The 27,203-nt window shown below is 40.3% G+C and overlaps 1 protein-coding gene and 1 long non-coding RNA gene across 2 annotated transcripts; both read left to right on the top strand.

The window, feature by feature from the left end:
- The first annotated feature begins 18 nt into the window (after positions 1 to 18).
- Positions 19 to 27,203, top strand: LOC121712190 (cartilage intermediate layer protein 1-like). The gene is made up of 9 exons (XM_042096293.1): positions 19 to 37; positions 9,395 to 9,487; positions 10,078 to 10,118; positions 11,667 to 11,736; positions 12,026 to 12,040; positions 15,380 to 15,551; positions 20,703 to 20,815; positions 26,423 to 26,597; positions 26,875 to 27,203. The coding sequence occupies exons 3-9, from the start codon at positions 10,107 to 10,109 to the stop codon at positions 26,960 to 26,962; spliced, it is 645 nt and encodes a 214-aa protein (XP_041952227.1). The 5' UTR covers positions 19 to 37; positions 9,395 to 9,487; positions 10,078 to 10,106; the 3' UTR covers positions 26,963 to 27,203.
- LOC121712200 lies at positions 19,226 to 19,876 on the top strand. Its single transcript, XR_006032534.1, has 3 exons — positions 19,226 to 19,338; positions 19,618 to 19,646; positions 19,743 to 19,876. It is a non-coding gene; the product is annotated as an uncharacterized LOC121712200 (long non-coding RNA).

Here is a 27,203-nt window from a genome sequence, read left to right as displayed (position 1 = left end):
ACACTCCTGCGACCATTACTGGTCAAGACTTCTCACAGTGAGTAGTGTTATTTTTCTTATTTTCATACAGTGAGTAGTGTTATTTTTCTCTTCAATTTTCTTCTCAAGTTACACATGTTTACTCCCCCCTCCCCCATACACACACACCATTTCATCATCCCAAACAAAGAACATACCCCCTCCCCACACACACACACAGGTACACCCCTCTCCCCCACACAAACATACACACACACCAACCCCCTCCCCTCCACACACACACAGACATACACACACACAAACAATAATACCTTTTTAATACTACTTTGAAGTTATTCTTTAAAGTTGAGCTGGCTCTTGATCACAAGAATTTCATTACTTATTGAACTTGAACTTGTTCCCAGCTTTAATCAGCAATGATTGTAGATGGCAGAGATGGGTCTTCAAATTACTTTTGATAAACATTTGAAGACATTTGAACAACAACAGTTGTTTTGGCCTATGAAGAAGAGGGCAAAGATATTGACATTATGACTTTTTAATTACAATATAAGGTTGAACGCATAGAAATGGAGTTCATCACAATACATCATTTACAGAGCTGCCAACTCTCACACATTGAGAGTGAGATTCATTCATTTGATTGGCTCAACACGCTTTTACACCAATCAAATGCGTGAGGGTTGGCAGCTCTGCATTTACGTCTTTCCTCCCTGTAGCTACTCTCCGACGGTCGGGTTTGTTTGCAAGAACGGGCCCAACCAGCGCTGCCAGCATTACAAAGTCCGTTTTAGGTGTCCTTGTGTCTTTGGAAAACTGGCTCTTGAGAAGGACGATTCTGTATCCATTAGAGACCCATAAGGGCATGACTGCATGTTACAACATGTAAAAAATGGTGAAGCAATGATACGTGTTGATAAGGTTAGTTTTTTTTGTAAAAGCACTGACAGCTGTTGTTGTTGATGTCTCTTCAATTTTGCTGCTGTGATGGTTTAAACCTATGCAGAGAATAAAACTAACAAAATAAAACTGACACCCTGTTTTCATTTTCTTCCGGTTGCTCTTATTGAAATGATGTATTGGACAAGAGACTAGTAGTTGAATAGGATGCACTAGAAGTGTATGAACAATGCTATTTGACAAGTCAGACGTCCACTTGCAGTTTGGACACAGGCTGACTGCACATTTCTGATTGATAGAATGGGAGCAGAGTGTTTTATTTCACAAAAGACTTTGACCACCAATGAATGTGGATATTCCAGATGTCTTTGGTGTTGGAGTAATCACACCTGACTCTACTGAGGTCAACCAACTGAATCATGAGCTGTCTAGTTGGCGGTCTAACCTGTTCAGGTGAAGACGTTGCCCTTGGCAAAAAGACATGGATCATCGTCAGAGTGAGGAGTTTGTTTTTTTCCAAAATGACAGGGGAGTGCCCAAAAGAAAATGTCTTGTCTTGAAAATGTCTTTATTTTGTCTCACAACAAATAAATCAGCCCTTACTGATATCTCACCTGTTATTCCTAAATCCCCTTTAGGAGAAATGAGGAGCAATAAGAATAGATTGAGAGGAAAAACGGAGGAAAAAATGAGTACTTCATGGCTGAAAAATCTCAAAATACCCCTTTGTTCTTCTCAATCTGTTTTTATTGCTCTTTAATTCTCCTAAGGTGGGTTTTTGAGAAACAAGTCAGATCTTATTTTGAAGTTTTTTTTCCTAAGGGATTATCAAAACAACGGCAAAAAAATTCACATACACCAAAAGCAAAGTCTATGTCTGTCTATTATGCAAAACCAAGAGTTGTGCCAGACCTTTGTGGAAAGTCCCAGGAGAGGCGCTGGGAGTTTAAGACGTTCAGAGCTTTAATGGGGGATCCAGGGGCATCTTCCCCCAAGGAAATGTTTGAAATTCATTTTTACACAGTTTGAGACAGAAAGGGCAAGTCTAAAGTCAATCAATGAAAGTACAGTTAGCAATAGAGCAGAAAGATTGTTGATATTTGAACTCAACAGCCAAAATAGATCCCTCCCTTCAATGCTCCATAGGTTTGTGGGTGCAACACTGACTTAAGTTACCCTCAAATTTGCACTGAATGTAGAGAAACCACTTTGAGAGTTTTTAGACAGACATTTTGTGTAAATCAGTCTTGTGCAAAATTCCAGAATTTAATTGAAACTGGCTCTTAAATTCCAATTCAATTCTTGCATTTCAACTGAGGTAGCAAACAGGAAGCAGAATTGAAATTTGAATTGTGCACAACCCTGGTGTAAATGTCATTACATTTGAATATAAGAAAACATCAAAGTCATTGAGTCACACATCAAGTCAAGTTATTGCCTTCTCTGATTGATAAACCAGGTTTGTAGATGTGAGGAGTGCTGCCTAGAGGACAGAGGTCAACTGAGACATATTAAAGTGAAGTGTAATCTGCTCCAATCATTTCTTACACCTTGTTCCCCAAATGATCAGCAGCAGGAGACAACCTTTCCTCCACACCCTCTAGCCTTGGGTTGGGCATATTTGGTGGGGGGCACAAAGGCCACATGTCAGGGCACCAAGGCCAAAGTTACCTATACAGTAGTAGCATATACAAATGATCAAAGTTGTATTTAGCCTATTCACTGCAGTAGACCTGCATCACTGTATGAAACGTTACAAAAACATGAAACATGACATATTACATAGAACTGTAAATCATCTGATCATCTAATAATTACAGATATCTAGGCTATATATAACATTTATTTTATATTTGGCCTGCTAATCATGTATTGAACAATTTAAGCACAGCTCAGCTTTAAGAAACTCAGATAGCCTAAATGCATGCTTAGCATTTTGTGATCATTAAGGCTACTTTCACAAACTCTTAGTCAGCTGTCCTCTGATTTACCAATATCTAGGCGATATTTGTAACATTTATTTTGTATTTGGCCTGTTATGAAATCATGTGGAACAATTTAAACACATTGTAAAACTTCAAGCCCAAATTTGGAGACATCCATGCATGTCGAAATTTACTGCAAAAACGGCTAACTGTACAGGGGACTGCTTTACACCTTTGTGTTCGGTAAGGTCTGCTGTTTATTCTGATATATGGTTTGTCGTGTTAAAAGAAGGGTTCGTGAAGTATTCCACCGAGATGAATGGGTAGGGAGATCATGGACGCAAAACCTTCGGTAGAATGTATGATTAAATTGAATTTTAATATTATATTATTTACTTTTCTCACGAACCGTTCAACACAGCAATTATCGGCTAACATCATTTAAAAGCTGAGAAAAAGCTCTTTCATGTGATACTTGTGATGTCTGTGTGATGATGAGTAGGCTAGGCTACTTCGCGAGTAGTTCAACTGAGAAGAATGGTGGACGCACTTTCTTTCTTGCCTGTCACTTTCTCCACTGCTAAAAGACTACCCAGCTAGCACCGTTACATTGCCAGTACGTTGCTGCAATGTAACTGAATGACCCAAAATACATTGCCACAACGTCGTATCCAACGTTGCCACAACATGCATAGTGAAAGGTGAGAATTCGTAACCGCAACGTCACTCCCCAACGTTGCGAATCCGTAACTGCAACATTAAGTTACGTTGCAGCAACGTGGAATTGAAAGGTGCCGTTTCGTAACCGTAACGTAAGTTACCGACGCCACCAGTCCTGTTTAGCAACGTTGCCACAACATGCAAAGTGAAAGGTGACAATTCGTAACTGCTCTTTCATGTGATACTTGTGAAATGGTTTAAGGTGAAATGGTTTAAGGTATTGACAACAGACTGAACAATTAGCTAAATGAGTTCAAGCATCTGAGAACTTTCTTCAGCCAATGGAGTTTAGTGTTTTAGCAACTGAGAAAAACTGTAAGTACTCATATATTTTAGATGTTACATGTAATGTACATATACTGTATATATCACCACATATGTATTGTGCATACATTGTATGTGCATGGTCTCATATATACATATATATTGTAACATATATTGTGCATATATTGTTACAATATATATGTACATATATCTTTACAAATATTACCAATACATTTCCCCATATACATCTGAATACATTATGGTGGATATTTCTAACTAATTTGGGGCAGTCATGGCCTACTGGTCAGGACTTGAAACCGAAGGGTTGCTGGTTCGATCCCCTACCAATAGGTAAAATGCTGACCTGATCACGATGTTGTGGCACCATTCTTCATGGCACCAAATGGTAACGTCATCAGCTGACCAGTTCACAACGTTGGGTCAACATCACTCACGGTACTACATGGCAACGTCATCGGCTGATGTCGTGGTTACGTTTCCCACGGCATCAAATGGTAACGTCATCAGCTGACCAGTTCACAACGTTGGGTCAACATCACTCACGGTACTACATGGCAACGTCATCGGCTGATGTCGTGGTGATGTTTCCCACGGCATCAAATGGCAACGTCATCAGCAGACCCGTTTACAACGTTGTGGTAACATCACTCCAAATACTACATGGCAACGTCATCGGCTGACATCGCCGGTACATTTCCCACGGCATCAAATGGCAACGTCATCGGCTGACCTAATCACGATGTTGTGGCAACATCACTCGAAATACTACATGGCAACATCATCGGCTGATGTCGCCGGTACCTTTCCCACAGCACCAAATGGCAACGTCATCGGCTGACCTAATCACGATGTTGTGGCAACATCGCTCCAAATACTACATGGCAACATCATCGGCTGACGTCGCGGGGACGTTTCCCACGGAACCAAATGTCAACGTCATCAGCTGACTCGTTTACAACGTCGTGGCAACATCACTCCAAATACTACATGTCAACGTTATTGGCTGACGTCGCGGGGACATTTCCTGATACTAAATGGCAACGTCATCAGCTGACCTGATCATGATGTTGTGGCAACATCACTCACAATACTACATGGCAACGTCATAGGCAGATGTCGCGGAAACGTTTCCCACAGCACCAAATGGCAATGTCACCAGCTGACCTAATCACAATGTTGTGGCACCTTTCTTAACGGTACCAAATTGCAACATCATCAGCTGACCAGGTCACGACGTCGCTGCAATGTCACTAATGGTACCAAGTGACAACATTGTCTTGTAAAGTATCTGTGACGTTGCAACAACGTAGCCAGAAGGTAATGTCGCGGTGACCAAATGACAACTTTATGGCGAAGTTGCTGCAACGTCATGTGTTAGCTGGGTAAATTAATTTGCGCTGTGAATGCTAAGATTATTTTGACAGGCCACAGGCTAAATAAAAATCGCTATTAGTAGGACGGAAAGCAGAATATTGAAAGAAGGGGGCACCAAGGCCACCGTGGCCTGTAAACCTCTGATTTTCAAAGGGGCATCACGGCCAACGCAAGGGGCTACGACGGCCAAATTCCTACCCTGGCTATAAATAAATATTGTTGTCGTTAATATGAATGATGACGTTCACACATAAACTATAACGATAACGACATGAAGAACGATATCGTTGGGGATCACTTTCAGAGCGATTTTCAGAACGATAAAAAGCTACTAGCCAATCAGAACCCATTGAATTTTAACCGTCACATACATTAACACAAGGAGACTTTGTTTATTGTTGTTCAGTGTGAACGCTTTTATCGTTATGGTTATAGTTATAGGGCTGTATTTTGGGTCACCAGCGCATGGCGTAATACTCGTTATTCACGCGCAAAGTTGAATTCGGTATTTTGCACGTTTATTGCGCCCAGGGGTGTGGCAATTAACAACCTAGGGAGGGGCCTAGTGCGTTGTCTAAAAATCGCTATCATACACCACCTAAACCTGGTCAGAAGTCAATGGCGAGTTGTTCATATGCTATTTTAAGAGCGCATGTCACCAGTCATATTGGCAGGTGCCCGCTCCATCCTTCTATCATTCATGAATGCACACCAGTGCACATCCATGCAAAGCATTACAAATTGCACGATTACAATGGGAAACATAATTAGAATAAAGATATTATGAAATACTGTACATCTCATAATGAGTAGTTATTCACCATCATTTGCAAATTGGTAATGATGGTTAAAAGTGATTAGGGGAGAGGCGAGAGACACGTATGGAGCACAGCTGAAGACGAACTGTCACGAGATATAAGCAACTCCTCTGCAGGATAAATGTTGTTTTATTCAGTCATTTGAGCAATATTGGTAAGTGTTGCTTTTTCCAGCCAATGTTTTCGGTGGTAACCCATTGTCAGTCAATAGTGAAAGTAACTGCATATAACTGTCTTGTCGTTGACTGACTCCTTGGTGAAGTTAGTTTCACTTTGCCAATGAGTTCAATTAATAGACGAGTGCAAATGCGTGAAGGCTATGCTAGGTTTTTAGTAAAGCATGGTTTTAGAATGACTATTCCATACGGTCTCGCAAGCAGCCTCCTTCAAATGCACCGTTGAATGCCAAATTACCGATGCATTTATTTGACATATTGCGCGTTGCGCCGTTAAAGGGAATGACACATGTCATTCTCATTGGTTTAAAATGATGTTACACCCCAAACACACCCATATGCCTGATTAAAAAACCTAGGAACACCTTGTTGCGCCATGCGCTCCACGTTTGATGACGAAACCCCTCCCAATGTGAAATGGACATCCTACTAAATTTGAATAGACTTTTGACGAGTGACGATGCACTTTAGAATGTCATGATAAGGCCCATAGTTATTGTTCTTGGTGTGAATAGGACTTAATGCTCCTTTTGGCCATGTGGGGTCCTCAGTGTGCAGGTTGACTTTGTTTTGGACTGTAATGCCTCTTTTGCCCATGTGGGTAACTCTGTGTGCGTGCTTGATTAGTCACATGTCTAATTTTCAATTAGGGAATTATGTCCACCTGAGTCTTGTTTACCTTCCTATATAAGCTGCCTGAGCCTTTGTGTTTTGCTCAGTCTTGAATTGATACTCGATGACGGCACCTTGTAAGTTGAACGCTAGTTAAAGCGATCTGACTTCTGAGCTGTGGCCACTTACTAGGGATGGGCAGAACGAGGCTTTGTGAAACAACGAAACGTTCGAAGCAATTGCGCCGGAATGTGTCGAGGTTTCGAAACAATCCGACACACGTAACTCCATGGTGACATCTAGTGGCCAGTTTTGCTAACATTACATTTTGACCGTGAAGCACAACTGCTTCAGACGAAGAATATAAATAGCCAACATGGAACGCAAGATTTCGTCCACAGGTGTAGGCTATGCTTATGGCCCAGGGTTTTTTTTTGGAACATGTTGTAGGGAAATAAAGGATACATGTGAAGCAGGTTAGACTAATCAGGTACAACATGGGAAAAATAAACAACACATTTTTTGTATGTCAACATACATTTTTATTATAACAGTTGTTCTGCCGTCTTGGCATTTAATCTGTTTCTTGTTTTTGAATAAACCTCCCCAGCCTTGGAAAAAATTCTTTCACAAGGCACACTTGTTGCTGGCATGCACAAATATTTTTTTGCCATCACAGTTAGGTTTGGATAAACCACTCTCCTCTCCTGCCAGTATTTCAAAGGGTCAGCTGTTCTTGAAATAAAGGCATCAGTCATATATTTTTTTTACTTCTGCTACTATCTAAATATTAACGTCACTAGACTATCTATCTAAACTATCGCTCACTGTCTGTCTAGCCTGTCAATTAATCTATATCACTAACCTATAAATCGCTATATCTTTATATGTCTCTATGTCGCTATATCTCTCAAAATCTCTCTCCTCACAAAAAACCCACAAAGATAGGATGTGTTTGAATGACTTTTAAGCATTCTGGGACTGTAATTTAGATCAAACAGGTGTTTAGGCTATTCGGGTAATTGGCTCACGCAGCAAGTGTGCCACCTGTCCAAACCAAATTGAAACACCACGAAGCCTCACTAAGCCATGGTCACGTGACATGGGCGTTTTGAACCACACTTCGACACACTGTTCGAAACACGTTTCGGAAGCTCGACACTGTTTCGAAACGTCAGCTTCGAGCGTCACATCCCTACCACTTACCTTTTTTCCCCCGTACCTTTTTGCTACTTCTCTGTTGGATTTGAGTGATTGATTGACTGCCTGGATTTTTTTCCCCTTTGTGCCTGGATTACTCTTACTTGTTTTTGGATACCTCTGCATAGCCTTAAAGTAAAGAACGTTTGAACGTAAATAACTCAACTGAATTTGTCTCTGCACTTGAGTCTTCCAGTCACTTGTAGCCTAGGGGTAAGGTTCCTGACTCTCACGCAGGAGACCCAAATTCAATTTCCCAGAAATCCTTACAGAATAGACAAAGGAAGATCTTATTTAGACATTTTATTTCCTATGGGACAGAGCATGGGTGTTTTGATAATATATCATACGTGTTGTTTCCTCTGATTCAGTTGATATTAGGTAATTTTAAAATGTTTTAAACAAAAAAACAATCGCAACGACTTTGGGAAAAAATCCACTGCCATTGATGAAAAAAAATCAGCCAATTAAAAAAAATAAAACCCTGGCAATTGGCATTGAAGGACTTTGAATATAGTTCATATAAATGAAAAGACAGCTATACAAATAGTCCAAATTTCTAATAAAAAACAAATGTATTTTAACATGTTTTTTTTTCCTGATGTGCCTGTCAGATGACAATCTTCTCTTTACAATGTGAGTACTTTCCAGCGTCAACTTTTTGTCCCTTGCTTAACAGAGGATGGGTGGGGCTTACATAGCAGGGACAAGACATACTGTATAAGATTTGCATAGATCCAGCTCGCCTGGGGGTGTCCTGGCCTGGGGAATCTGGGGTTCAAATAACTCCAAGTAATTCAGCAGCTAAAATGTCTAAACTGGTCCAACTCCCCTAATGGGAGGGTAGTGTGACAAAGGGTTTTTATAAACAAACCTGCCCTGAGATATCCCATATACCAGAGTTGACCAAAATTCCCACAGGCCTCTGCAACATTACCGTAATTACACAACAGAATCCCCTACCAGAATCCCCTGTTTTGACTGTATTGGCATAGTCTTACAGGTACACAGTCCTTTTGTGAATGATAGTCTCAAATGGCTGGTGAAACAAAACAATCTTGAGTTATAATATCCCAGTCTATTCAGAATCGCAGGGTCTTACAGAGGGTTAGAGTGTCCTTCCCATGTCTCAGATTTCCCTATAGCATACTGTATGCACGCAGTCAAGGGCAGCTTTTAGTGTGTTGGTATTTCTGTGTGTCTGTGTTTGTCTTACAGTATGTTCAAACAAACAAGTAAACAAAATGTCCGAATGCATTTTTGTTACTAATCTCTGACTGGGTCACATGTGGATTCCTTTTACCTGAGTATTTTAAAATATCCTGCCTATCGCCTGGGGTGCGTATGTGTGTGCGTGTTATGTGTGTTATGTGTGTTATGTGTGTGTGTGTGTGTGTGTCTGCAGCATATAAAAAAGAACGGCAGTCCACTCCATTTCACAAATACAGGGTGTCTTGGGCAGTACATGTCCACACAGTGTCCTTATTCTGACTTACAGGTAAGCAATTTTCTTTCTTATATAAAAGAAAATTAATAGAATAGAATAGCATAACATAGAATAGAACAGAATAGCATACATATAATATAATAGAACAGAATAGAATGTCTTTAATGTCAGTGCACAAATAATACAACCTAATTCGCAGTGCAGTGGTGTAGACAAGGGTTAGATATATAATTGATATTAGGTAAATAAATAATTGATATTAAAGATGATAACTAGCTAAATGAATAAACATGGATCTTTTAACACTGATGAGTGTTAAACACATTATTGCACTTGGGAGTCCCTTATTGTACACTAAGAGCACAATAAAAAAAAATCTGTTATTTTGTCATTGCTCATTTGTTAAGCTCAAGTAAGGGTAGTGTAAAAGCCTTAATACTCTAGAGTGTACCAGAATATTACTCATAGACTGATATATTTACAATGTAACAAGAACAGTAATGTAGTGTAATTTTACTTCTGTTACTTGTGTTTCATATACCAGCATCTCAAATGATCAGGCCTAAATAATCGTGCAAAGCCCAGTTCTTTCCATATATTAGAAAGACCATTCTTATAGATTACTTTTATCTCCCCCACAGAGTAACTGAGATTTCACCTGCCTTTCACCATGATCCTGCTGGTATGAAATCCATCCCCTCTTTTTCCAATAGTCTTGCATTACACCAGTAGAAATGTATTTTAAGTCCGGCAAGTTATTTTCATTATTACAATAATCGGTAACGCTTTAGAATAACATGTGCTTATTAGGCGTTAACAGTGCATAATAAGCAGTTAACAATTCATAACTAACAGCTAGCTAACTGTTCATAACATTAAGTAACTGTTAACATGCAGCTTGTAAGTGTTTATAAGCAGCCTTTTAAGTTACTTACAAGCATATTTGTTAACAGTTGACGTGCAGCCTGTAACTGTTAACAAGCAGCATGTTAATGCTAGTTAATGGTGTATAAGATAAAAGGGTGGATAACTAATACGCTTATAAGACCTTTCTTAACCTTTTGTAGTAAATTTTGCAGCCCCCCAATCTAAAGCGAGGTCCACGTAGCCTATAGTTCCACAAGCCCAACCTTCTATCTCTATATATTTACTGTATCTATCTATCTAACTCGGTTAAGCTGTGAGAAATGCACCTTCAAAATTGCTGCAGCGAGCAGGATTTGAACCCCGATCTCCTGCGTCGTGAATTGCCGCGCTACTTACTGAGCCACATTCCTACCTATTATAACGACGAAATTGTTAATGTTGATTCTATATTCCGACAATGTTCTATATCATACAAGTTATGTTTTTTACTAATATGTTTCTGATGGAAAAGTGGTGTTTCATTTCCATAATCTTTATTGAGCGAACGCATAAAACAGTCAGTTTGTCAGCAGTCTAAAGATATTATGCCAGATTTGTATAGTTTGGTTACCTAGCAACCGAGGCTTATAGACGACAAGTGGGTGCGTTCAAAGTCTTGTAACGTTTGTGGAGAACTACGTTCGCAGACATTCATGGAAAACTGAAGGCAAACTGAAACATGTTTCAAATCCATCGCGAACGTTCGCCTAATGTTTGCGACTTTGAACGCACCCACTTGTCGTCTATAAGCCTCGGTTGCTAGGTAACCAAACTATACAAATCTGGCATAATATCTTTAGACGTCGTTCGAATAAACTAATTAGCTCTATCTCTTTTTCTCATCGTCAGTGTCGGTCAGAAAACTGTGTTGCCTTCTTAGCCTGACCGTCTCATGCAACCTAAGCACACGTATGCATCACATGACTTAGGCTACTTAGCAAATCCCAGTGCACCTCTCCCCTGATGGATGAACTGACGAATATAATTAAAGCACTTAATAAAAGTATAATTATACACAACTTAAATGAAGAATTTACAGTAGGTAAATACAATATTGTAATTAACAAACAAATAATAATTTGCAACAAATAATAAACTCAAATTGGCTCTTACAGTAGAGTTTTTGTTACACGTCACATAGACAATGTATTGTATTTTGTATTTCAACCAATCCAAATACAGCATAGCATCCCAAAACAAATCATTGCGACCATAGCAGGCCAAATAAGCTTTTTACTATGGTATTGGTGAAGATGGTACTGCTTGGTTTTGTCCCACACTGAATGTTGTTTTAAACTCAGGTGATGATTTTGTTTGGTTCCAGGTAGTGTGTGCGTTGGTTGCCGTTTCTTTGGCACAAATAAAACCTCTGCCGGAACTGACCAAGCCTTCATGTATGTATCGTATACCACCATGGTATGATCTATGCCTAAAAGAAAGTTGGTCTGCAATGTGGTCCTGCTGAAAGTAGTAAAAAGAAAATGACTGTTTCATTTTACTTTTGGATATGTAGTCAATTAATGAATGCCTTTTCACATATATAATGGGTTATTAAATTACATAAAGTACTTCAAATGGAACCATGGGGAACACCAAAAATGTATTCTCAACCTACCAATCATTCCACGGTTAGTGTTGTTTATATTTGTGTTAACATTCATTTCTTTTCTTTCATCTTCACAGACAATGAACACATCAGTAAGTGATAAAACATGCAGTATGTGTGTGTGTGTGTGTGTGTGTGTGTGTGTGTGTGTGTGTGTGTGTGTTTGTGTAAAGTTCCACTCTCTGAGTGTCTGCACACTACACAGTGCGTAAAACATATACAAGAGATGTGCATTTTTGTCATTGTGTGTTATTATGACCGCCGCGCAGCGAAGCGGCGGTCATATACTGTAGGTTTAGTCTGATTTTTCTTTTTTTTCGCATGCCCAAATTTCCGTCAATGATTCCCGGGACACTGAATGACCGGGGTACACGAAACTTGGTGGGCATGTAACCCCACATGGATAGCATGGAACCATCGTTTTTCGTTTTGATCTGTAGCCCCCCCGCTGGACTGGACCCCCCGAAAGGAGGATAGGGCAGACACAGTTTTCTGTGAATATCTCGAAAACCGTAGGGTTTAGGAGGACCATTTTTTTTTGTATGTTGATCTCAAGGGGCCATGTCAACCCATTCCATAACCACTCATTTCATGTATAGCGCCACCTAGTTAAACACAAAAAAGTAAAAATGAGGTGTTGTTATTAAGTATCTGTGACCTAACATAGTCAAAACTGCACGAAATTGGAAGTGTAGGATCATTATGACACCCTCTGTATGCACGCCAAGTTTTGTGGAATTCCGTTCATGGGGGGCCACACAATAAATTAATTTATGTTACTATACACCAACTGGCCTGTAGGTGGCCGGAGACAGTTTTCTGTGAATATCTCGAGAACCGTAGGGCCTAGGAGGTCCACCTTCTAGGAGGTCTTAAGGGGGCATGTCAACCCATCCCATTACCACTTATTTCATGTATAGCGCCACCTAGTTAAAAATTAAAAAGCAAAAAATTAGGTGTTTTCATCACAATATCTCTGGCTGACAAGGTCAAAACTGCACGAAATTAAAAGTGTAGGATCATTATGACACCCTCTGAATGCATGCCCCCACCCCGCCCCCCCCCCCCCCCCCCCTGTGCTGGGCCCCCCGAACCGCAAAAAAAAAACAGTTTTTCCTAAATAACTACCTGAACCGTGGCACTGAGGATGAAGAATCTTTTATGGTATGTTGGTCTCCCCCCGGTAAAAAATGAAAATGCAATATTATTCTGCTTTAATCGCCCCTATCTTCAGTTAAGATGTTCAGAACTGCACCAAATTTTATGTGTATGATTGACCTGGCATTCTCTGGAGGTCTGGGGGTATGCCAAGTTTCGTAGAATTTCATCCATGGGGGGGTCTAAAAAAATTAGGTTATGTGTACATTGTAATGGCGGTGCACACATATACACATGCACACACACAGGCACCCACATACTATCGGTATTAGAACAGCCGATACATAATTACAAATTCAGTAGGATTAAAAGAAAGCCAAAATAAATATTCATCATCATCATGGCTGCATTTTCAGTATTGGCGATAAGTAGTCATTTGTCCACTAGATGGCGCATCGTTGCAGTGAGACGTAATTTTGTTGGAAGTTAAAAGTGGGTTGGAAAAACAATGGACGCTTCCTACAAGGACTGTAATTTACCGCAGCGAACATCTAATAAGGATAGGACGATGTTCACATGAAGTGTAATTCCCATTTCTTCTTGAAGCCGAAATAAATCTGAGGATGTTTATCGGACATGCTTGGTTTTTACTGCAGGTATGTTAATCTTGTAATATCAATAAGGACCTAGGTAATGTTACCGTTAGCGTTGGTTGAGTGATGGAGGCCTATTTGATTGCTTGCATTTGTAGAAAACTATAAATGCGGTTATACCAAGCAAATTGATAGCAGCACTGTTTGTATCTTTCGACTGTCATTTATTGCACGTGCTACAAAATCATTCTGTGCAATGGAAGATTTACCAACGTTACAGTCTGATACAGTTTTGCCTATACATGCGTGAGACTGAGACGCCTGTTTATTTTGTTTTAAGTGTGTGCAGGGTGTGAGAGGGGAATCGATGTGCTTTGATTCCAGCTTGGTAGTTGTAGTCTGTGAAATTAAAAAGCACGTGTGTGTCAAGTATCCAAACAATGACACCTTCATTTCATTATGGCTGCTTTAGCAACACACCTTAAGCTACTGTGTAGTGGGTCCCATTTAGAAGTGGCTACTTCATTCGCGCTTTCCTTGACTCATGGAGCTGCGTGAATGTTATTACAACTTTTCGCCACGATATGGCAGTTTAAGTCCGCTTGATACTGTAAGGCGTAAGCCATTGGTTTCCCAAGGAGATTCCCAATTTATGTTGTAAATAGGCCTACCTTATAATCCTACCTGTAGCTTAGGGAAGCTAACAGCTTTCTATTAGGATCTAGTTTGTTAGTTACAGTTTTGTCATAACTCCCTGATGCATTTTTGCATTTAGAATAGCCAGAGCGTGTATATCTCAATCGGAAAATTAAACGATATCGGGTGCCTATGGACTAGGCTGGGTGAACCCAGCCTGATCTGCCCGCTATTTATTTTTTGATTTCTTAAAAGATTGAGCTTGGTCTGATGAAAGCCAGACTAGCCATGGACCTGGAATGCAAGGGAACATGAATCAGCCTATATTTGCACGAACAATAACGGACAAAAGCTCTTCAACTTTGGCCCGTTAAAATGTGTATTCAGTCTAGCGACGCATTTCATCAAGGCCCATTTGGACATGTCAGTTATTTGCACCACTGGTTAGATGTAAAACAGCATTTCGTTTCAGACTACTGTTACTTAATTTGTGCATTGACAATAAAGTATTACATGAACTAAAGATGACTAAAATCTTATGTAGAAGAAGAAACATTCACAAAAAATCCATCCAAAAATGACCTTTGTTTTTGATAGCTGTTGAAAACGGCATGGAACTGACAGAGATGTTTTTGTTTATAAATACATAAAAAATAAATAAATAAATAAATAACATTATGCTGATACCTTTTGCTTTTCCCAAATACAATGTAGCCTACAGGTGTAAGTGACCTTTCATCAATCCAGTTGCAATGGATGAACTGTGATGAACTGCCCTACTTGTGATTGTTCAGAGATTTTAAAGGTTTTATAACAATGCTACATCTTCTTTGGCTATTCTACAATCTATCCACCTTTTCAGCACCAGTAGGCTACTTTCTGTGCAGCCGCACACACACACTCAGGCATGCCAAACAAGCATACAAAAGTTTCAAGAGTGGGGGATGGAGTAAAATATGGAGACAAATTGAAGTGTGATTTATTTTCACGGAACGGATGTACAGGACTGAGCGGCTGTCATATTTTGTACCGCTATGCGGTACATCTAGTTTGTTATGGTGTGTTATGGTTATGGGATTTGACAGACGCTTTGGTCTCCATTAGAGTGCTGGACAGACTGGATGGACCATGATGACCCAACTGGAACTGGAGACTCGGAGACTGTCAGTGACCTGAAGACGGAGCACCCCAAGACCATGTGCCCCAACCCCACCGCCATCGAGGTGGCAAGTGTGGATGGCATCAGCCTGGCTGATGCAGGCAACGTGTTTTATGCGTGAGTGTTTACAAGAGCATTGTAATACAATATATAATATAATGTAATGTAAGCATATGTATTCAAAAATAATACAATAATTTTCTTCGTACACCCCACCACAAATGGTTTGCTGAAAAGGGCAATGCCTTGTCTCAATTAAAAAACTATCGGAACTCCCCCTATTACCGTCGATCCTGTATTTCCGCCGTCTTTGTTGTATAGAAATGGATATTAAGTGCCACATACACGCAAGACGGCGGAAATACAGGATCGACGGTAAACGGACTCCTAAAGAAACGCAACCACCCACACCATAAGCGTATCTAAATTAGCTATGTACCAAAAAACGACATTTTACCGTAACATGAAGAGCTGTAAACAGTGTTGTAAGGCAGTGTGTACACAACCGCTTGGAGCTCCAGTGGCATTTTAATTTCATGGCTACAATTCTCGGTCTAACCGTTCATGTGTCATTGAAACGGCGTAAGTAGGCGACCCATCAGGCCAGCACTATAACTCAGAGCATGGTAAACAAAATCGGATATTTCAGGCAGTAAATGCTCCCGTTAAGAACCAAAGCAGATATTGTTAAAATCTACACATAGACAGGTGATATTTTTGAGATATGTGCTTCCTAGAGGCATTTTTTTAGTAAAAGTTGGGAACAGGACTTTTTAACATAATTAAGGTGTGCTGAATCCAGCTAGCCCTGTTCCCAAGCTGAATTTTGAGTTTATGACCATCGAATTAGCATATACAAAATGGTTGCCAAAATGGCGATTTTGGGCACTTTCATTGGGCGGATGTCATACCATGTAAATTAATTCATATTGTTCACAGAAATCTCCCTTGGCCAATAGATCAAGGATACAGGCTGTGAAAAAAAGAAAAAAAATCTAGTATTATGCCTATGTTAATTACCTGAAAAAACCTTTGAAAAATGTAATTGTTAAAATGTTATAACTGAGCAGGCACACGGTATTTGACGAATGAGACTTATGTTTTTTGAGGGTCAAGAAAGATGTGTAGTGGTGATATGTAAAGTTTAAAATTGTGGCCTACTGGTTAGGTCTTCAGGCTTGAAACCAAAGGGTTGCCGGTTCGATCCCCGACCAGTAGGAAATATGTGGGTGGTGGAAAGGTTGAGCACTAGTCTCCCATGCCCACATCCACGGCTGAAGTGCCCTTGAGCAAGGCACCTAACCCCTCACTGCTCCCCGGGCATCACTGTAGCAAGGCAGCTCACTGCTCCAGGTTAATGTGTGCTTTAATGTGTGACCTGTGTGTTCACTAATTCACGGATGGGATACATGCAGAGACAAATTCCTTGTATACCCAAGTATACTTGGCCATAAAACCTGATTTACATTACATTTTACATAATTGAAGCGAATTTCTTGAATTTCCCCTGGGGATCAATAAAGTATCTATCTATCTATCTATCTATCTATCTATCTAATTAGGTTGGTAATGTATGTAGGCTCGGATTAAGTTACACAGGCCTTTACCCATTTCGGTAACACTTTACGATAAGGATACATGAAGTAATTCATGATTTATGTATTACTTCATTCATTAATATCTAATTAATCATCAGGAATTTACTGAGTCCATAGTTTGTCATTTGTGACCTCATACATGAACACATTACTAAAGTATTAGGTACGATGGGCACATCATTATGAATTAAGATGTATTAACCATGATCATGACTTTATTTTTCTGCCAAAAATGTGGTCATCACTGCTCAAATTCTCATAACTGGAGTTCTCTAAACACATGTCATTATTCACTACTTTAGTTGAGGGGCCACAGACATGATGAATGCATGAGCAATTATCCTAAAATTCATGTAATCATGATGATCATGCTTAAGAAATCATAAATCACAATGATATACCCATCACACCTAATGCTTTAGTTGATGTGTTGTTCATACGTGAGGTCATCATGAATGAGAGTATGTGAATTCATGTCAATTCCTGATGATTAATAGGATATAAAGGATAAAGGAAGTAATGCATAAATCATGAATTAATTCATGCATGAATTCATGATAATTCATGTACCTTTACCATAAAGTGTTACCCATATTTCTTCATAACCTTTGTGTTAGTAAAATGATTGAATGTCCTGTGAATTAATAGCTAGATTAATAACTTTATAACTAGTGCAAGTTCAAGTTCAAGTTACTTTATTTGTACCCAGAGGTAGATTTTGTTTGCAGTATAGAGTGCTTCAAGAGAATTTGCCAGAACAGGAGCACAGAGGATGCCATCTTTACATCATAACAGACCAAATAGAAAATAAATGTTAAATATACAGTAGCCTACATATGTATACATATTAAAATCAGATTATGTGCTACACAGTATAGATCAAGTTGGACAGTAGCACATTTTAATCATGGGTAGTTGGACAGTAGCACATTTTAATCATTTTATATATCTATAGTGGCTGGTGAAAGAGTTGAGTGGCTTTTCCTTTTTTTTCGGGGGGATTAGTGGGTAGTGTCCCCACCAAAGCTCAGACGAAAGCTACGCCCTTGGAGGTGTCCATGTCGATGGCAACCTTCACAGGGACAACAAGGAGGCGAACATTTTGCCCCTATCCCACCCATAGTATTCTATTTATATTTATAAATGTACACACTTTATTACACTTAAACATAGCGATATTCTACTGATATTTATACTGTTCATACTGCACATACACTTATATATTTTCAGTACTCTGCACAATGACAATGAAGTTGAATCTAAGATAATCTAATCAAATGAAACATGTGACTGCTGGCCATCTTTCCCATTTGGAATCAAGGATATGATGCTAGCTTGTTAGTTAACGGTTGTTCATGATTAGTTCAAAGGAACTCCAATGATTTTAAACTCCAAACATGTGTCTCCCCACGACAAAGAAGATGTTTACCAATGAAGTCAGGCCACACTCTTTGCCAAAGAGGACCGTAAACATAGTCAAGAGTATAATCAGGTGATAATAAGGTTAATTAGCATAATACTAGTTTTTTTTGCATTTTTATATTTTTCATAGCCTTTACTTTTTATTTATTGCCCACGGGAGATTTCTGAGATGCACAGATGTGAACAATATTAATTTATTTACATGGTATAATGATGCCCGTCCGAAGAAAGTGCCCAAAATCGCCATTTTGGCAGCATTTTGGCAGCCATTTTGTTTATGCTAATTAGATGGTCAAACACTCAAAATTCTGCTTGGGAACAGGGCTAGTTGGATTCAGCAGTTAATTATGATAAAAAGTCCTGTTCCCAACTTTTACTAAGAAATGCCTCTAGACCATATACAAGGACTTTTTCTTGAAATAGCACTTGTCTAACACCTATGGCTACTGAAAAATGTAAGGTTCATTTAGCAAATGTTATTTTGAAGTGTTAAAAAACATCGTTGTTTCAGAATTTCTGAACAAAAGTGGTGATAATTGGGGGTGTTACGATTTATTAGTTGTTGCATATATTAGCTGGTATGGGTATTCAAAATTATAAACATAAAACATAATAAACACAGTAAAAATGTTCCTTATAATATATGTGGGAAGTGGGACTGGGGAAACGCTGCCATCACTAGGCACGTGTAAGAATAACAGGCCAACTAGGTAGGGGGGAAGTGATTGGCAACTAATCACCAGACACTGATGAATTAGGTAATTGATAGATTAGTTAATTGGCATGTCTATTTATACATCGGGGCCTTTACGTGCGGACTGTTTACTTCCGGTAGTAAGGAGCAGAGAATCAGAACGCTGGTGCTGCAGTGTGTCGGGTCCTAGGTTTGCGATAGCCTGGCTAGCGCCACCACTTCTCAAAGAGACGTGGTCTGGGAACCAAACGTTCATTTTCTCGTTTTTGAAAAAAATGCCCAGATCCGTTTATTGGGTGCCACGGATGTCTATCAAATGCGTCTGTGCATAGCTCATCATCGTCTTGCTTTCCCACCTGTTCTGTGATTGGTTCCCTATCTCAGGCGAAAATTTGCTCCATGGTCTCCAGGCTGCCTTAGCAGCGTGAATCAAATCGCGCGCAATGCAGCATGGGAACACCCAGGCTAGGTTTGCGAGGCGACATTATAAATCAAGAGGTAACGTCTCACTGATCTCTCATATTGGGCCGCATCGCTTCTAAAAGAGGCTGGCTGCATGTACAAGTTACTTATGTGCAAATAAATCTCCCACAGCCTGAACCGAGTCAGCATTCCGTCTGGGAACGAGGTGTAGGTGGCGATCACAGCGGGGACATTTGAGGTGGATTGTGGACACTGATACAGACCCTTGGGCTGCAGCTCTGTGTAGCCACTGTTTTTCTCCTATTGAGTTCATGAGGGATTCCTGTATACTGTTTAGCGACTGTGCACGTGTGCGTATTTATATGGGATTGTGAGGGGGGATGTGGGTAATTTATTGGGCAACGTGCAATTGGTCAGTTACCAGCTATTGACTGGGGTTTCCTTGCGTTGGCATATAACATTCCATGCTCTATTCATATCATCGCTAGTTTCCTATTTAGGCGATATCTATTTATACTAACTCTTCTCCAGGTTCGTGGTTGGAGTAGGTCAGATAGGCTACTGGTATTCTGTTGCTGATAGGCTTTAGTAACTTGGTCCATTGTTGATTTGCAGTGCAAATTGCCTCTGGTGTGATATTGGTGTTGTTTAACCTATTTGATTAATTATTTTTATTTCTTTAATTTCTTTCTGGTTTAGGCCTAGTTTGATTTGATACCGGTGTGCTGTGCATGACTAATGTTATTTCACCTGTTAGTATTGATTACTATTTGGCCTGTATTCCTCTCCTCCCATTCGCTGGGGAGTGTGGACGGTATTTAGGATTGCCTTTGCCTGTTTAGTCCAAGAATTGCCCATTCGCTACCACACGCTTGTATGGGCGCAAATGATGTTTTAAGCTTTTGTCTAAGAATATAATAAATTAAATTGTGTATCATCATCACCTGTGCCTCCTGATACCCTGTCTTGAACATTAGCCTACAGCTGGGGGGCTGAGTGGGTAGCTCCAGGGGTTCCTCTCTAGATATAGGGGGGTGGCGTAGTCACTATCATAGTCAGTAAGGACATATATAACAAATGTTTGCTGAGCTGGCAACGATACAGTTTAATGGTGGTTTATTTTTGGCACAGGAATGATCACATCACTGGTCTCATCTGTAAGAACGCAGATCAGGAGAGATGCTTCTGCCGGGACTACAAAGTCCGTTTCATCTGCCACCCTCCATTCTGTGGCACAGAGAAAAGTATGTGAACCTGTAGACAACCATTCCTATTAGTCCCAGTCTGTGATTTTAATATAGTACACCATTTGTCAAATTCTACATTCATCTGTGTTGTCCTTGTGGTCCTCTAGCTACCTGTCTCCTGCGTGTAGATGGGACATTAGACCAAATAAGTCACATACCATTCTAGCCAATCAACATGTTGCTCTACAGGTCTAACCATTGAGGAGTGTATTTTAACTGGCTATTGGAAACCTTTTTTCTGAATAGTGGATTATAACAGAAATCTTTATTTGTCCAAGGATTCTTTAAAGGGAAACTTGGCAGGATTAGCTATATTTCCCCCTGTGCTGGAGAAGTTGTGCATTATGCTATTTCAAACTCTGGAAAAAAAATAACAATAAAGCACATGGATTTGTTTACATTGTAGAACAATGTGGATGTTACAAGGTAAGAAACACGAGTTTAAAGGGACACCAGGCAAGCCTGATGCTTTTTCTCTACGAAACTTGCCCTCGCTCGGTCTGAAGCTCTTTTCCTTTTCTTTGCGTCTTCCGTCAAGGGTTTTCGCTGCTTCTTCGCCGGCTCTGCCATTATAGACACGTTTGCAACAATCTCTAGCGTTTCGTTAGCCTGCCTCTGTGCTGTAAACTGATCCTGCTTCGGTCGGCGGGTAGGATACACCGAACTTGCAAGTGGGATATTCTTCCAACAGGCAGTAGGGGCGGGCGAGAGAGCCTTCATTCGCCCCGTAATGAGTCATTTAACCATATACCAACTTCCGAAGATGATTAATTAACACAAAAACGTTGCCTGGTGTCCCTTTAAAACAAGTTTCTTGTTTCTCACTTCTCTTACTAGGACGGTAGTCCCAAAGTTGCAAGGTTGGTTTTCTGCCTGGGGACGCTAGGGGGAGCGGGGAAAGTCACCATTTTCACCGGAACGGGTCATTTAACCATCCAAATGATTTCTAAACGGGTTTATTAAGTTGAAATAGTTGCCAAGTTCCACTTTAAAGGGCGGATGTTTGCATTGATTCAGGGTCAATTGTTCAATTTCTTCACTGTTTTCTCGCATTTTGCTCGTAGTTTCTCTACAGAGCTCCCTCTACAGCTTCAGAATACACATTTTACGACACACCTCGCTAGGTCAGTCTGTCGTTTCCTCTTACCCAGTTCCTCCAACAACGGTGTACTCGCTTTGTGCTTCTATTCGCCAGCCAAGGGCGTCGTAGTGGGGAGACGAGTGGGAATAAATTACCCGGGCCCCAAGTGGGGGGAGGGCCCCTAAGGAGTTGAATTTTATTTTCCTTAATAATAAATAATTTCCTTAATTTAAAGATCTTAATAAATGTTATTAACTAATATAGATGCAAATATTTCGGGTAAATGCATCAGTTGATTGATGTATTAAATTGTGTTTCCAAGCCAACATTGTTTGAGGGCAGGCTCCCTCTCCCTTGCACGAAATGGTTCAGTCCGCCTTCCCCTGCTAGGCGCATTTTTGAAGTAACGTTCTGCCGAAGCGGCAATGCAGACGGTCACTGTGTGAAGATGTCTGAGTCTAAGAAAGCTTTCCCAGAAAAGAAAAGAGAGGCAAGAAAGGGAGAAAAAAAGAAATGAGGGAAAACAAGTGTTAACAGCCTTCTTGGCCACCACTTGTGCATAGGGCCCAGAATTTGGTGCTACGCCCCTGTCGCCAGCTCTGCCATGACGAATGTCTGAGAAACTCTATCACTACCTTGTTATAGTGCCTGGCGTGTATGTGTGTAGTGCTGTAAAGCAATTTGTTACATCGAGAGATCACGAGACTTCTGACTCTGAGGTTGGCGGCCAGTCAGATGAAAGTTGCAAGGCTGATTTTTCCGCACACACCAGTGTCCTCCTCCAAGCTGTCTAAGGTCTCTCACATGAAGCCATAAAGATGTTTTTACTATCATCTGCCCCCTCATTTTAGCCATAGTCATAGCTCCCTAGCAAAGGGAGTGGTCCCCTCTAGCTTTAAGCATGCTATTGTCCAACCGCTGCTAAAGAAGCCCAGCCGTGACCCTGCTGACTTTAAAAATTACAGGCCAATCTATGCTACCCTTCATTTCCAAGATCCTAGAAAAAGTGGTATTTGAACAGCTCTCGTCTTTCTTGAACAATTTTAATATTCTGGATACATTTCTGTCTGGTTTCAGGGCTCCGCACAGCACAGAGTTTGCCCTGCTAAAGGTGCATAGGTGATTCTGGCTCCTGCACTCTGCTGGTCTTGCTTGATCTCAGTGCTGCCTTTGACCCGATTGACCACGTCATCTTACTAAAACGCCTGGAACATACAGTTGGCCTGGGGGGCCCGGTGTTAAGCTGGTTCACCTCTTATCTTGAAAAATCAAAAAAAGCGAAAATCTTGCAGGAAAGCAGAGCGCAAATGGAAAAAAGAGAAGCTTCAGGTCTTCTATGACCTTTTCAGAGATTCTCTAAAGACCTACCAAAACTCTGTTAAGGCAGCAAAGGTTGAGTATCATGCTCAGCTTATCAACAATAATGCTCATAGGCCAAAAGTCTTATTTAATACCATTAACTCTATTATAAATCCTGCCTCTGCGTCATCTACTCTTGCTTCTTCAACAGAAATCTGTGAGAAGTTCCTCAACTTCTTCATCGATAAAATTGACAAAATAAAATCTCAAATCTCACCTCCAGATTCGGATCCCTCAGTGATAGAACTTTCACCTAGCTGCCTCCAACAGTTTCAGGCTATATCTTCCTCCCAGCTTTCTGAGGTTGTCTCCCATATGAAATCTACATCCTGCCACTTAGATGTTTTACCTGCACACCTTTTTAAAGAAGTTTTTACCATCATCTGCCCTCTTGTATTGGCCATAATTAGTCACTCACTAACCAATGGAGTGGTCCCCTCAGGTTTTAAACGTGCAATTGTGCAACCTTTACTTAAGAAACCTAACCTTGAGCCCAGTGACCTGAAGAATTATAGGCTTATTTCTAAATTACCTTTTCTGTCAAAGATACTAGAAAAGGTTGTCCTCTCTCAGGTTTCTTCTTATCTGAGTGAGTTCAATATATGTGATAAATTCCAATCAGGGTTTAGATCTCTGCACAGCACTGAATCGGCCTTGCTTAAAGTCCAAAACGACATTCTCTTAGCAGTTGATTCTGGATCTTGCGCCCTCTTGGTGCTTCTTGATCTGAGTGCAGCATTTGACACCATTGACCATAACATCCTATTAAAACGCTTGGAGGATGAAGTTGGTCTCCAGGGTTCTGTTTCGCAATGGTTCTATTCTTATCTTAGTGATAGATCATTTTCAGTTAGTTTAGGCAATTTCTCCTCTTCCTCTGCCCTTATAAAGTGTGGTGTTCCTCAGGGTTCCATTTTGGGCCCTCTTTTATTCTCTCTTTATATGCTACCCCTTGGCTCAATTTTTAAAAAGTATAACATTCAGTATCACTGCTATTCAGATGACACTCAGTTTTACCTGCCTGTTAACACTAATGGCATTTGTTCTTTGGAGAATATTTTTAACTGTCTCAGTGACATCAAATGCTGGATGGCAAGAAATTTTCTTCAACTGAACGAAAGTAAAACTGATATAATTATTTTTGGTCCTCCAAGTGATGTTTCTATCTTGAAAAATGCACTAGGACCTCTCTCTGCAAACTGCCACAGTGAAGAATCTTGGGGTTTTCTTTGACTCCTCTTTAAATTTTAATAAGCAAATAAATAGTGTGGTCAAAGGCAGCTTTTTCCATTTAAGAACCATTGCAAAACTGAAGCCCTTTTTGTCCTTCTCCGATCTTGAAACTCTTATACATGCTTTCATAACATCTAGACTAGATTATTGTAATTCATTATATGCAGGCCTGACCAACTCCACTCTCAACAGACTTCAGCTAGTTCAAAATGCAGCAGCTAGATTATTAAGTGGCTCTAAGAAACGTGAGCATATAACTCCTGTGTTGGCTAAGCTGCACTGGTTACCTGTGGAGCACAGAGTTAAGTTTAAAATTTTACTTTTTGTCTTCAAAGCCCTCAGTGGTTTGGCACCTAGTTACATAGGTGACCTACTAATTCCTTACAGCACTCCAAGATCACTTAGGTCTTCATCTCAGAATCTTCTCTATATCCCCAAAACACGCCTTAAGACTAAGGGTGATAGAGCCTTCTCTGTTGTTGCCCCCCAACTCTGGAATAGTCTACCTGTACATATTAAGTCCTCTCCAACCATTGACTGCTTTAAGTCTAACTTAAAGACTTTCATTTTATCCCAAGCTTTTAATCTACCTTAATACCCCCCCCCACACACACACACACACATACACACTCTTTATTCTTTATTTTATTTTTGACCAATTTGTTTATTATTTCAATTATTCATTTATTTCCCCCCCCATGTTATATTGTTGTTGTACCATTGTCATTGTTTTATGTTTGTTTGTAAGCACTTTGGTTCAACTCAGTTGTTTTTAAATGTGCTATAGAAATAAAGTTGACTTGACTTGACTTGACTTATTTGAAAGATAGAACCTTCTCAGTCAAATTAGATGGTGTCCCTCAAGGATCAATTTTAGGTCCTCTTTTATTCTCTCTCTACATACTGCCACTTGGTTCTATCCTGCAGAAGCATAATATTCAATATAACTGCTATGCAGACGACACACAGTTGTACTTACCACTCACATCTGATGTAACCGGTTCACTAAAGATACTGTTTACGGTTTCTTCAACTAAACGGTAGTAAAACCAAAGTAATTTTATTTGGCTCTGTCACCAGTCTAAGTAATGGACTTGGTCCCCTGTCTGCCAGCCTGCAGTGTGGTCAGAAATCAGTGTGGAAAGAAGTTTTATTGGACAACTCACTTAATTTCAACAAACAAACCAGTAGTGTGGTTAAAAGCAGTTTTTATCAGCTCAGAACCATAGCTAAGGTAAAGTCCTTTTTAATCTCACAATGACCTTGAAATTCTTATCCATGCTTTTATCACCTCAAGGCTTGACTATTGTAACTCCTTATACACTGGCATGACCCAATCTAACATTGCCAGATTACAAATGGTACAAAACACAGCTGCTAGACTCAGGGCCGGGGTAAGGCAATCCTGCGCCCTGGGCGAAATAGGAATATGTCGCCCCCATATTCATAGACTGTGTGCCACTTTCGACTGTGTGCTACCTTCGCAGAAGCCCCTGGCTGCAGCGTGCAGATCGGTGCTGGTCTCAATGTATGTAGTTTACCTTTAATATTCAACGAGCTAAGTTGCTTGACTGTAATTGGCAAACAGCTAGTCGGTTTTGTCCATAACATTTCTGCATTCTGTAGCCATTTTCAGCTTCCGCGACAGGCAGTTTGCGCTTTTACCTCAGTGCGGCCTGTTTGTACATACCTGGCAATGATTATGCACGCATGCACGCACGCAAAAGTGTTCGTACATCTGGCCCTGAATATATTGTTTCTGCCCAACAGGGCAACTCTTTATTCAACTGTGATACATGTGAAAAACCTTCACATGCACATCTTAACATGTTCATCCAACCGGGTCCGTATAGGTACACTAAAACAATAACTGCTACAACACATCTGACGTTCTATTTAAACCAGATTTCCTTTCTTGTGCTCTCGTGCAGTGTGCTGGACAAAGTGGTACGATCGTGACGATCCCTCCGGTACGGGTGACTGGGAGTTACTCACCAACCTGCAAAATGCGAACCCTGGAGAGATCTGCGCCAATCCCATCGCCATTGAGAGCAGAACTGTGGACACAAACAAGCCCGCGACCTTGACTGGCGAAGACTTCCTCCAGTAAGGGATTTTTTTATTTTCAAAATATAGTTATTTATGTATTTTACTACAATGTACTTCCCTTGTATATGTCAGCAAGAGTGTGAGTATTAATGTAAAATATATCTTGGAGTTTGAGTTTAAAACAGACAAACAAATAGTTGATTTTACCTAAGAAAGGCTTTTCAGGGCTGTAAGTGTAAAAATGGGAAATCCCATTACATAGGGTAAGATTAATGTCTCGCTCTATAAGTACGATGACTGGCACATGTCTATACCCCCACCCCTCTCTGTACAGCTACTCTCCGACGACTGGGCTTGTATGCCAGAACGGGCCCAAACAAGACTGCCGGGACTACAAAGTCCGGTTTGGGTGTCCTTGTTGAGGAAGAACTGGCTGTTGGAAGGATGAGTCTCCCACTGAGGACCCAAGGGTTTGATTGACCATTAGTACATGCATTAAAGTGGACTTCCCACACTGGTGTAGCAGTGATCTGTGTTGATGAGATGTATTTCTGTAACAGCAATGACAGCTGTTGTTATTGTGCTGTCTTGATCATTTAAAAGTCAACAAGCATGTGAAGTAAAAATAAAAGTAGCATGAAAAAAAAAAACACGTTTGTAAAC

This window comes from Alosa sapidissima, chromosome 6, assembly GCF_018492685.1.
Source record: "Alosa sapidissima isolate fAloSap1 chromosome 6, fAloSap1.pri, whole genome shotgun sequence".
Taxonomy (NCBI): Eukaryota; Metazoa; Chordata; class Actinopteri; order Clupeiformes; family Clupeidae; genus Alosa; species Alosa sapidissima.
The sequence above is the reverse complement of the archived record's forward strand: the minus strand, read 5'-3'. Positions and strand labels throughout refer to the sequence as shown.

Bases quoted from the DNA above. Each gene is read 5' to 3' on its own strand.
- LOC121712190 (XM_042096293.1), top strand. The intron at 15,552-20,702 runs GTGAGTGTTTAC...TTTTTGGCACAG, and splicing joins GCAGGCAACGTGTTTTATGC to GAATGATCACATCACTGGTC. The intron at 20,816-26,422 runs GTATGTGAACCT...GCTCTCGTGCAG, and splicing joins ATTCTGTGGCACAGAGAAAA to TGTGCTGGACAAAGTGGTAC.